The 12,629-nt window shown below is 43.3% G+C and overlaps 2 protein-coding genes across 2 annotated transcripts in view; one reads left to right on the forward strand and one right to left on the reverse strand.

Moving 5' to 3' along the window:
* Positions 1-9,658, reverse strand: part of LOC119729872 (protein jagged-1b-like) — a 29,382-nt gene extending 19,724 nt beyond the window's left edge. Inside the window, exons 1-4 of the mRNA XM_038202662.1 lie at positions 8,777-9,658; positions 7,771-8,426; positions 6,531-6,723; positions 4,948-5,120 (exon numbers count right to left, since the gene is read on the reverse strand). Of these exons, the coding sequence (XP_038058590.1) occupies positions 4,948-5,120; positions 6,531-6,723; positions 7,771-8,426; positions 8,777-8,951 (1,197 nt within the window). The 5' untranslated portion in view covers positions 8,952-9,658. The remainder of the gene's footprint in view (positions 1-4,947; positions 5,121-6,530; positions 6,724-7,770; positions 8,427-8,776) is intronic.
* Positions 9,659-10,508: 850 nt separating this feature from the next.
* On the forward strand, positions 10,509-12,350 carry LOC119729873. Its single transcript, XM_038202663.1, has 2 exons — positions 10,509-11,019; positions 11,408-12,350. The coding sequence occupies exons 1-2, from the start codon at positions 10,625-10,627 to the stop codon at positions 12,348-12,350; spliced, it is 1,338 nt and encodes a 445-aa protein (XP_038058591.1). The 5' UTR covers positions 10,509-10,624.
* The last annotated feature ends 279 nt before the right edge of the window (positions 12,351-12,629 follow it).

Below are 12,629 nucleotides of genomic sequence, written 5' to 3' on the forward strand. Positions count from 1 at the left end.
GCAATCTTTATCTCACAACACTGCAACACCAAGGATCAGGAATGTCAACATAACACTATAAATATTTCTGCCCTCCCCATTGCTGTATATATTTTGAGTCAGGTTTCTGTTGTCTTTTTTGTTAAAGCATTTGGTTCATTGCTTCATTTTCATGAGTAATCTTATCCTAATATAGGTGTTGTAATTTAGGTCACGAAAACTGTGACTTGGAAACTGCTTCTAGGTTTAAGCTTATTTAGGCTAAACTGGAGAAGAGTGGAACATAGTGAGTACAGTCATCTTCATCCAAGAATAGAATGATTAAGTTAATTACTGTACTAATTCTAAACATTAATACTACAATTAAATAAAGAAACAGGTAACCAGTTATTATTTTCACGCTTTGTTCAATTCTAAATCATATCACCGTAACTATGGAGCTATAAAAAGGCTAGCTCCATGGCGTAACACCGTCCAGAAAGTGCAACTTCAAACTACAGAAATATAGAATACTGGAAGGAAAATGTAGCTAAACTTAAAGTATATATTGCCAAAAAGGATACAAGTAAACTTTGAAAGGAGAAAACAAAATAAATTGGTCACCCCTCTAAATTGTAGAAGAGTCGAAAATGTATACAGTCATCTTCATCCAACAACTGAATGACGCTCAAAGCGCAAAATTCAAAATGAAAATCTAGAGGGCGCTTTTTGTCAAATTAAAATAACAAAAGAAGTAGATACAGTTGAGCGATCTACATCAATGCAATGAATATGTAAACATGGGATAAACCAAAAATCAGGGGCTGGCCAAATATCGCTTTAGTTTTAAAACAGCCGTGACATAAGTAAGAAAGAACAAGTTTAGACTAAGAAAGTCCCATTACAGTACGGTTTAACTACCCTCACATCAGAAGAAAATTTCAAGTCGGGCTCGATTCAGTAGCCAAAGTCCACCCTTTGATTAAGAATTGAATTTCAAAGGTGCATCATGACAGGGGGATGAGGGGGATCGTCCCATATAGTGGGAGGAGAGTGAAATATTTCATCAATGTTGCCATTTGTATAATTGTCTTTATCAACCGTTTAAAAACTGGCCACGTGACGGGCTCTCGACCAACAGGAATGGGTAAAACTGTCCAGTGTCACATGAAATTTTGACTCCTTTGAAATCCGGTACCTTTTCAAGGGCGGTTCCAAACAAATCCATTCTGGCAATGAGTACATCACCATCTTTTCTTCAAAAAACATTGGTTAAAGTGGTCAGAAATTGCCTCAGATCGCACCACAGAGCATCTACAATCCAAAAAAATGTCGGCGCCCTCAAGCGGGCCCGAACCTTACTCCGTAATTTTTTTAATCCCCCAGATGTTCTGGATCCGCCCTTGTGCTTTTTAGATACCGTTTTATTGGTTAAACGTTAACAATGCACACGTAGACATGCGCAATACTACCAGTGAGTCAGTATGTCATAGTCCTATTAATTCACACCACACCGGCACAGCTGCATTCTGTGCGACATCGCGCATTTGGGGACGCGCGCGCCAATCTTTATATAATGAGTTGTGTACGACATTGGATTATAGCAGTCTTGCAACGTGGGGCCAGTGACCTCGCGTGTAAACATCGGTGGTCTGTCCAGTGTTAAGTTGCCGAGTTATCATTCAATATATTTATAGAGGTTCTTCAGGCTGTCATTCTATTTTAAAGAAGCTTTCAGTTGAGTCAGATTTGTAAAAAAAAAAAAAAAAAAAAAAAAAAATTAAAAACAGACCAGCCATAATCTTTCAAAATAAAAGAAGATTGCGGTCCCTGAGAGTATATTTCAGAGTAATTCGGAGCACAGACTATCAGTAACCAGTAGGCGGTATATTTCCCCCAAAACGAGCTCATTTCCTAGGGCCTTTAAATTGCTCGAGTACTTTCTAGGGTCTGAGATACAATTTGGACATGGGTATCCGGGTGCGTTCGCCTCAAACGTAGGCCTACGGGTGTCGTTATTTACAGGGCTACAGATTCGAATTCGATTCCCAGGAAAATTCGCCACAATATTGTGTGTGGTGTGAATGGCTTTGACGTACATGTACATGTGTGATCCAGCACCGATCGAGTGGAGTCGGGAAGCCTGGAATTCCTCGATGGTTTGAGTCTGTTTCCTTGCTTCGACCATCGTAATGGTAAATTTAGATGTTTAGGTATCAGGTATATTCATTAGTGTTATTAATGTCCCACTTTATTTTACTGTTTCATTTTTTATAAATGAATTGAACATGTATAACTGCTGGAATCGGAAATGACCTTCATTGAGATGATATATGAAGACAACTTGGGAGAGGGCCTACGAAAATACCGCAGTGCGCCATAAAAAAAAACATAAGCCTACCCACACACACCCACACGCGCAGAGAAAGGTTTTTAAAAAGTTTTAGGGTATCTCTTAAAATTTTCAAATTTCACCAGCTGACAATGTGCAGCATGTTTGCATTGACCCAACGTATAAAAATACGTGTAAAGTCTGTCGTTCTGAAGCACGGTGCCAACCATGGGCGTCGATCGGTGGGGAACGAAGGAACTGATGTCGTTACCCAACGATTTTCGTCGCTGAATAAAAATATGTAGCCTACATTTGATTATATAGCTCCGAACAGCTAACTTAATGACTCCAAACTCAAAGGTTTGATTGATGATCCTGTGCTAAAACTTTGGCAGTCGTCAGAAATTGCCTCAAATCGCACTACAGGGCGCCTAGAATCCATTTTTTCAGGGGCCCTTAAGCGGGCCCCGAACTCGCACCGTTAAGGTTTCGTACTCGCTGTTCAAGATACACATGTATGTACCACCCCCACAAAGGTTCATGGGTTTACTTTGTTTCATCTCAAAGGCCTTTTCGTGACCGTGGACTTGAGTCAAGGCGTATGGGAACCCGAACCCTGCGATCGGCAGGCTAGTTGGCTCCGTGCGCCGTCATCAGGGGCGTAATTCCCGGAGCGAGGGTGGGGTGGGGGTATATACCCCCCCCATACTTTGAATCATCCCCCACTCTTTCGTGATGAGAAAAAAAGGAGGATTTTGAGGTATTTCCCGAACGTCCAAGCAACTAAAATGTATTCAATAGCACTGAAAAGTGTAGAAACAAAGTACCATCGCTTTTAAAAATGTAAGCGCGAGTATACATAATTGATAAAAGAGCGTCCCAGTATAATGTGGTGTCCAACCCCCCCCCCCCCCCCCCCCCGCCTTCCGGGCTATTCTGGCGTTTCATGTGCCACGGAGAGTTTGCCACGGAGAGTTCATTTTTCCTATAGTGCATTGTGAGAGATGGTCGACAAATTCGCAGTACGGGACATTTGAAATTGTTAGGTTTTTTTCCGGTCAGTAGTTTCGGAAGCGTATATGATTTGATTATAAATTTGCCTTTTTCTTTTCTTTGTATCAACATGGTGATTTTAGTAAGGCGGCAGACCGCTATACTCGAATTTATAACCACTTTTTAAGCTAAAGTTGTTTAATGACACTCATTCAAATGGGCCTTATTTTGTAGACCGTAATTTGAAACACTGACTCTCCGTGGCAAACTCTTGGTGGCGCTTCGCATTGTGAATCGCCCGAATTTTAGGATTTTGGTTATCCCCCATCCCCCCCCCCCCCCAACTCGCCAGCACAGATTTACGCCACTGGACGTCATTGCACTCGCGTGGTCACGATTCTAATCCTGCCATCGGCTGACGTTAATGTGACATTGTATTATAATGGCATCATTCCCTAGACTTAAGTAGCCTAAGTACAAGAAAAGATGAAGTTTCCCAAGCTAGCTAAGGGAGCTGAATTAGAATCAGATAAACAAAATTCCCGCGTAAATATTTGTAAACGGGTCAGTAGTTTGATATGAATATAATGAGGTTGGGGGAAACTTGCTAGAATTTCTCTCAATCATAGCGACATCAGTGCCGGCCGAAAGACGTGCGACGCGAAACAATGATTGATGAGACAGATTAAGGACGAGCTTGGTACGGTTAATTGCTCGTACTGAATCTGAATAGTCAACTGCTCTGTACATGAGAATGATTGTATAAAAGAGTTACGTAACAGCGCTCATATGTATAGCACAATGCTGATGCATCTTTCGTGCAGCTATGAAACACAAAGTAACTCTCCCACTGCCGAAATAATGATTTTGATTTAAACGCAAAGAGAAAAGCACCTACTGAAACAGCCTAGTTGTTAGGCGAGGCGTCATAAATAAATTAACCGTTCGCACGCGTGCGCACGCGTTCCTTCCCGTTCTGAACGGCCCCCGTTCCTTCCCGTGCCGAACGGCTTTTAGAACGCGTTCCGTAGATCGTGCTTGGGCAAGCTTCACTGAGGGGGTTTTGTTATGTTAATCAACCGTTCCCTTGCGTGCGAGAACGGGAGCAGCACAACAAAGATGCGAAGAACAACTATGTGTATATACTTGTACAGAAAAAAAAAATCCGTTTTTGTTTGGAATTTAAATCAGATTTGGAATTTGAAAACCCGATATCGGAGCAAGCATTAAATAAAAAAACATTTCAGAGTTTAGACAGCAGTTTAGACAGCACGAGCAGGTATGAGGAGTTTGATAAGATTTATGCCTTTTTATCCTTAAATATCGTTGTCTGCCGCTGGGCGGGGCGAAAAAATATGTAAAGTCTAGGTTATATTAAAAATGCGGAGATTTGAAGGGTAAAAAAAATATTTGGAGGGCGGCTACATGCTCAGAATAAAAGCAATAACATCGTTGTCGGCCGCAGGGCGGGGCGAAAAAAAAATATGTATGGTCCATGCAGGTTCTATTAGAAAATGCGGAGATTGGAAGAGTGAATAAAAAAAATTCGTGAGCTACATACTCAGAACTATCTTATTGGTGGTAAATTTCGCCTTCATAGCATAACGATCTGCCCAGCTAACGATCTGCTGTTGCACTGCGTGATACTATCGACAAATTCCCACGCTGTCCTTACTTGGCAAGGAGCCAAACTTGTTATCGTCCGCGCCCAGAAGATCCTCTCGAATTGCCAACGGCTGTTTACTGTGCCTACTGTCGACGGATGCTGAGCAGCGTAGTGCACAGCCAACGCTGTGCTTTTTCGATGCTGGGGAATCACAATGGCCTGTATTCAACCCTGTTTAACAATAACAATTTATTCGGGTTTATATAATGGGATCAAGCTCGGATTTCTGGCGGGGCAAAAAATAAAACCCTGTGTGCTGAGATGGAAAGAGTTAATATTTTATGGTGGACTGGATTCTTGGAATATCCTCCATGCTTTTGGGCCTAGTGGGGGAACAAAATGACGCTGTCGGGCGGGGCGAAAGTAAAAACCCTATAGATGTGGTCCACGTTCCAACAAAGAAATGCTAAGTTGGGAAGAGTTATTATTTAAGGTGAGCTAGCTGGATACGTAATAAAAAATATTATACAACGCCTGAATAAATCCCCGTCATCTGATTGGTGGATCGTTGATCACATGTCATGAATTATTCGTACCATTGCACGGCGCGCGAGTGGCGCGCAGTGCAATGATACTAGTTCTATTGCACTGTGATTAGAAGTTCTATTGCACTGTGATTAAAAGTCAACCAATCAGATGACGAGGATTTATTCATTCATTATTTAAACAAATAATGAATGTTTCACGTTCGTGCAATGGAAAGAATAATTTCATTCGGTGACAGATTGAATGTTCTATTCAACTCGACTTCGCCTCGTGGAATAGAACATTCAATCTGTCACCTCATGAAATTATTCTTACCATCGCACTCACAAACATTCGTTATTTGTATAATAATGCAGTTGGGCGGGGTAAAATAACAATTGGGTTTCCGCAACCTTATTGTATATTTTGTGCACAAATGGAATTTCGATGGTTATCACAATGCGACTGTCTGTCAGTCTAAATACCAATTTTGTTTATAAATTAAAATACCTCATATCTTTTTTTTTTAATGGACGCGATTGAAATCTGTTTCTAGAACTTTATTCCATTAATTGTTTACAGCTCTCAAGATAAATATCAAAATAAGCATACAAAAATTATTGTAAGGGGGAAGTAAAAAAAAATATAAAATCAATTGTTGATGACAAGTGGTTTTAATGATAAGCTTTATTTGTACACATTTTATGAACCCAAGACTGATATTTCGTTTGTTAGCAAAGGACACCCTTTTATCTCTTTCTGAAGTATTTTATTATTTTGTCTATGCTCTTAACATCATCGCCTTTTTTCTGCATTTGGCATTGACTGCATCTCTCAGTCCCTTTATGAGCTTCTCTGTGAATGTGACCCTTGGGAATTCAAGGGCCGCCTGGGACACTACAGCCATGAATTCAGGCTTCTTACGCATGCATTCTTTGATTACCCTTTCCTTCCCATTAAAGATTTCCCCGCCATGATAGTTCGATCTGGCCAGTTCCTGTGGAGTGAATATTTCTGCCATTAACTTAACTATGAAGTCTTTGGGGTTGTCTACTTGATCAAATATTTTATCATATGTGTTCCTATCCATTATGTGAGTGGCATTGTTTGGAGTACCAATGTGTACAGTGTTCGGTTGCTTGTCGTCGATGACGTATTGCGGTTCACGGCGTTCGCTGGTACTCCGAGTCGAGGCGTTCTTTTCGTCTGACCGCAGCTCTCGTACTTCAGCCCGGAGCTCTTTCACCTCCGCCTGAAGATCTCTCATCTCTCCCCGCAACTCTTTTGTCTGGGTAGACTGCTCATCCAGCTTTGTGATGACCACCGCAAGTTGCGAAGTCAAAAGGTGGATGAGGGGGCTTTCTGAGGTGGCCCCGGTGTCGTGCCAAAAACCGTCCGGTGCCAAATAGTGTCCGCTAATTAGCATAATGCGATCTGATTGGTCATGCGTCTATGACGTCACATTGTTTACGGACGCTTGCCAAATAGTGTCCGCGCTTAGCGTGCATCCTATTGCGTGCCTTGTCGAGCTGTCAATACATCGTATGGAAAAGATCTCTTTTCACCTGAATTTGCTTTTTACAATCTGTTTTAACGTTTTCCTTGTTATCTGTGATAACTATTTGACTTGGTTTCCCTAACAGTTTAAACATTATATTTGTGCAAAATGTTTGTGTGTTTTTTTCGCGTCAGTTCACCTGTTTGGCGTGCAGTACGTACCGTAGGCCCAACGCCGTGTGAAGTGTGTGTAGTACGTACTGTGCTGTGTGTAGCATTATAACCAACGTTATATTTTACGGTTTCTCCCACCTAATACTGTCCGATTTTTCCTGCCAAACTGTCCGATTCCTCCTGCCAAATATTGTCCGATTCCCCCCTGCCAAATACTGTCCAATTTTTCCTGCCAAATACTGTCCGATTTTTCCTGCTAAACAGTGTCCGATTCCCCCTGCCAAATAGTGTCCGATTTCCCTGCGAAAAAATGTCCGATTGTTTCTGCTAAATACTGTCCGATTCCCCCTGCCAAATATTGTCTGATTCCCCCGCCACTGAATATTGTCCGATTTTTCCTGCCAACAAATACTGTCCGATTCCCCGCCCTGCCAAATATTGTCCGATTCCCCCTTGCAAAATACTGTCCGATTTTTCCTGCAAAATACTGTCCGATTTTTCCTGCAAAATACTGTCCGATTTTTCCAGCTTAATATGCCGTCCGGCAGGACGTGCGCCCTTGTTCTCGCTCGATCGACGGCGTCCGGACACTATTTGGCACCGGACACTATTTGGCATGTATTACATGCCAAATAGTGTCTGGCGCCTACTGCGCATGCTCAGCGGACACTATTTGGCACCGGACGGTTTTTGGCACGACACCGGTGATCACCGAAAGATCAAAATCGGGTATCAGGTCGTATTGAAGCTGGGAAATGGTGGACTCGGCCTCTGGAACGCTGGGGGGATCATCGATGGGCATGGGTTGGGCCTCATCGCCGGTGGGATCATCTATGGGTACGGGCTGGGCCTCATCGCTGGTGGGATCATCGATGGGGACGGGCTGGGCCTCATCGCTGGTGGGGTCGGTGGGATCATCGATGGGGACGGGCTGGGCCTCATCGCTGGTGGGGCCGGTGGGATCATCTATGGGTATGGGCTGGGCCTCATCGCCGGTGGGATCATCGATGGGTATGGGCTGGGCCTCATCGCTGGTGGGGCCGGTGGGATCATCTATGGGTATGGGCTGGGCCTCATCGCCGGTGGGATCATCTATGGGTATGGGCTGGGCCTCATCGCCGGTGGGGCCGGTGGGATCATCTATGGGTATGGGCTGGGCCTCATCGCTGGTGGGGCCGGTGGGATCATCAATAGGTACGGGCTGGGCCTTGAGATCGCTGGCGGGTCCGGTTGGTTCCCCGGTGAGCTGGGCCTCGGGAAGTGTGGAGGGGCCAGCGGCGAGCCTTTTAACGACCGCAAGTGGCACATCGTCCTCGTCGGAATCTTCGGAAAGCTTCCTTTCTGGAAAAAGGAAAAGAAGTTGACATCAAAAATCTATCAAAAGTTGTAAATTAATTTCAGTGCATTAAAAATATATTTCTGCACCAAAAACACATGGTTAAGCAGTTTTCCGTTTTGAACAGTTGCTTCAAATTTACTGCTGATAGACAATCTTAGAAAGCCATAGAACGCATGAAACGCATAAAACTGATGTTGGACTGACTTGAATTAATTTCAATGCGTTAAAAATATAATTCTGCACCAAAAAGACATGGTTAAGAAGTTTTCCGTTTTGAAAAGTTGCTTCAAATTTGCTGCTGATAGACAATCTTAGAAAGTCATAGAAAGCATAAAACTGATGTTGGACTTACTTTTGTCGCCGATCCCAACAATTACTGCCCTGTGACTGCTAGATCTGTAGGTCACTTGCACCTCCATGCCGATTTCTAGGGGATCGCGGGATTTCACCCTGCTCCGAACAACATCTTCGACAAGGCCATCCCATTTTTCATTAACCCACTTGATAGTAATTTTGTTGGTCGACATCTTTGCAGGAATGTAGAAAGCGTCTGGACTCGAGAAAGTTTTCTTTCAAATAAAGACAGGGACAGGTTTTCAGAGGACGCCAAGGAAATGACGCTTTGCTTCTGTATAGAAGACTTTGAAATCCCGCCACATAGTAAACCACAGGTAACGACGCTCATGTTGATTGGTTCGTAGTTTACCTCTTTTTTTGGCACAAGCGCGAACCAAATCACAAGGCGTTACCGCGCTATTCATAGCCCAAGACGAACCAAATCACAAGGCGTTACCGCGCTATTCATAGCCCAAGACGAACCAAATCACAAGGCGTTACCGCACTATTGATAGCTCTAAATGTCATTGTGAAGGTTGTGTGATGATTCCGCGAGTAGGGGGGGTTTGGGTTTCTTTTGAATCTGGCTAATTGCTAGCACGCATCACTTGTTACCCTGGAGAATACATGTACCCTGGCAGGGAAAAGAAGATTAACACCTTTGCATGTTTGTATGTACATGTACATTTGTTGCGTGAACATTCATGTACGCCTGCAAATAATAGTTCCCGAGTGAGTTCTTTTTTTTAAGTATGAGTTCACTACTTCGAGTATGAATATGAAGATATTGTGAATGAATATTAAATATGCCAAAAAGTCGTCTATTTTACTATTGCTATAATTGTTATTTTTTTAAATTATTATTGTGACGGTCAGAACAGTTGGGGGGGGTTTCACCCTCTCGATCCGCGCCTGGCATAGCACTTAACTACTGAAACAGAAGCAGATCTTTACTTCTTCGCGTTGTATATGGTAACATATGATAATTTAAGGTCGAATATTCAATGTTTCAATATGCAAGAAACCCACGACAGACTGTCCTTTGTACTCCACTCTTAGTTTATTTCTTGATGGCCCTGACCCCCCTGTTACCAAGCAGACGAGATGCAGTCTTTGTTCCCAGATATTGCCAACGCGTGGCTCTGTTGATAGGTCAATTCATGTCTTTTTTTTAGTGGTCGGGTATATTGTTCAGTGTTTTGGCAAGTGTAGTACATGTACTAGGCTCTATGTCCTTACTTCTGATGCACAGGCCAAAAATGTCTCATTCGAAGTGTTCTGATAGTGCGGAAATTATGGCAAACCGTCCAAATGTGGACATCGGCTGGCTTAAAGAAAGTCCAAAGCGCAAAGCTCCAAAGCAGAAATCGCAGGTGAAAAGGCCCAGAGGTCGCCCAGCAATGAAGGAACTTTATCCCAACATTGTGGATGAAGCACGATCCTTCATTGAGAGCAACGGTTTCAAGGCACATAGAAGACGGCAGGAAGAAACAGGGACGTGCGGGTCTACATTGAAGCAGGTGAAGCAGCACCTGCTTCACTCTGTACCAAATCTACAAACTGAAAGACCAAATTTAGGTGAGTGAAGCCATAAATTATTTTTAGAGGCACATTTAAAACGATTCAAGGGGTCCATCCAAGTTTTTATTTATTTACCCCTTAACGTGGAAAAACAGTTCACTCCAGTTCGAGTAGAAAACTGACTAGTTACAAAATAAACAGGACTATAATTGTTTATAAAGGATTTACAAGAGCAAGGTTCACTCATTTGTAGCAGAAAACAAATTAAATTTGTTTTCTAAAAATCAAAAATGTATTGGTCTTTAAATCCTTGTTCTCAGGTCTGCGGACAATAGCCCGCTGGATGATGCCCCCCAACAAGGGCATCAACGCAGCCTCATACTACCAAGGTCTGATCGATGCTCGTGTTCCAGCGAAGGAAAACTCCGTCCGAAAGATCTCCGACAACAGCCACTTCTATTCGGCAAGGGTGCGCTACGCTCTCGAGATGGCATCCATGTTCAGCTCCCAGGCTATTGTCTACTCAGCAGACAACAAGAACAAAATCAAGGTCGGGGAGCAGACACTGGCTGTCGACCGTCGGCTCAAGATATCAAAATTCTTCCCCACTCAAGATGCACCAAATTACAGCGACCACGACTTCCCGACACCAGGTCACCTCATCGTGCCATCCGGATACCTGCGTATGCAGCCCTCCACCCTAACGACGAAAGACGACCTTGGCAGAGACCACTTCATGTAAGTTAATATTTATTAATAATGGATGATATAGCTTAATACAGTTATTGGATGAGTTCTTTCGCAAATCGCCAAAACGATAGTGGGCCCAAATACAATTTAATGACATACCATCTTAATTTGGGAAAATTCACGTATTAATTTATGAACAGTGCATTTCCTCACTACTCCTGTGTTTGTGTTTTGTGTATCCTTTGTCACGGCTAAGTCCTGCGTTGTCTACAGGTATTGGTTGGCAGGGGACCAGTGTTACCATTACAATAATTCATTCCCGCTGCATATCACTGGCACTAGCACTGCAGTGTTGCAGCACAGACAATAAGTACTAATAATCTGCTACATTACTTTAATATGTTGATTTCTTTCTGCTTTCTCAAAATTATTTTAGGCTGCCAGAAAAGAACCAAGCAACAGTTATCCTCAGAAGTCCCAACTCTCCATGCTCAGTGGCCTCGCACATGAACGACATCGTTGGGGAACTTGGACTGGCGGAGGACGTATCGAGTGGACGGTCGTTGATGGTACTTCTCGTTGATGGTGGAGCCGATTTCAATGTCAACCACACCGTCAACGAGATCTATTATGCCCGCCTGTTTAGAGACAGTAACCTGGATGCTCTGGTGGTGACTTCCTACTGTCCAGGGGATTCGGCGCTCAATCCCATTGAGCGAGTCTGGGCTCCCTGCACGAGAGCGTTGACATCAGTCAGTCTGTCTGCCAATTCTGATGGAGACCTACCACTGGCACAGGAAGACCTAACACCAGAGGAGAAGAAACATCGAATCTTCAACAATGCCATGACCGCGATCAAGGACACGTACTGGTCAGGAGTGACATTTGCGGGAAAACCCATCAAAACGGTCATGCTGGCGAGTGGATCGCTGGAGCAACCCTACAGCTACGAAGAATACAGGCAAACCCACGTGGCTGTTTCAGGGTCAGCGAAGAGACTTAAAGAAGACGAGAAGAGCCATCAAGATTATTTGTTTGCGATGCAACATATAGATAGGCGCATTGGAATGTGCACTTTCACCAAGTGCAACGAGTCTACTTGCAGACATTGCAAGTCACACCCCCCAGTTGCCAAGGAAATGCTTGCATGCGTGCGAAGTTTTCCCTCACCCAAGCCGTCTACAAACAACCCGGGACATTTCATGACGTTCACGGAAGCTCTCCACTCCCGCAGTATTCCTCCATGTGAGAACCTACCCCTCTTTCGTCAGAAGGGATTGGGAAGGTGCCAAGTTTCTTCTTGCAAGTACGTCTTCACGAGCAAGAAGGACAAGGACGATCATCGCATAAGGAACCATCCCAGACATCACAGTTCTTAAGACCCGTATTTTGTTCATGAAATCGTTACAGTTTTCACAAAGGGACGAATTTGGCAAAATATTCACTTTTTCCAATTTCATTTTTTCCGTCAAAATTGATTAATTTAATCGATACCACCAAATTAGTGAAGATTTGTTCCGTCGAAATCTATAAAAGTGCTCTAATTGTTATATTATTATATACATGTATAACGGAAGTGATTTTATGTGCAAAAAATGTCAGTGTGCGTATACATCAAGTTGTCCTTGGATTCAAATAACGTTTTGGTAAACTATATA

The sequence above is a fragment of the Patiria miniata genome, unplaced genomic scaffold (genome assembly GCF_015706575.1).
Source record: "Patiria miniata isolate m_02_andy unplaced genomic scaffold, ASM1570657v1 HiC_scaffold_21, whole genome shotgun sequence".
Lineage (NCBI taxonomy): Eukaryota > Metazoa > Echinodermata > Asteroidea > Valvatida > Asterinidae > Patiria > Patiria miniata.

Coding starts and splice junctions, on each gene's coding strand:
- LOC119729873 (XM_038202663.1), top strand. CDS start 10,625: ATGATGCCCCCCAACAAGGGCATCAACGCAGCCTCATACTACCAAGGT. Junction 11,020..11,407: donor CTTGGCAGAGACCACTTCAT/GTAAGTTAATAT, acceptor AAATTATTTTAG/GCTGCCAGAAAAGAACCAAG.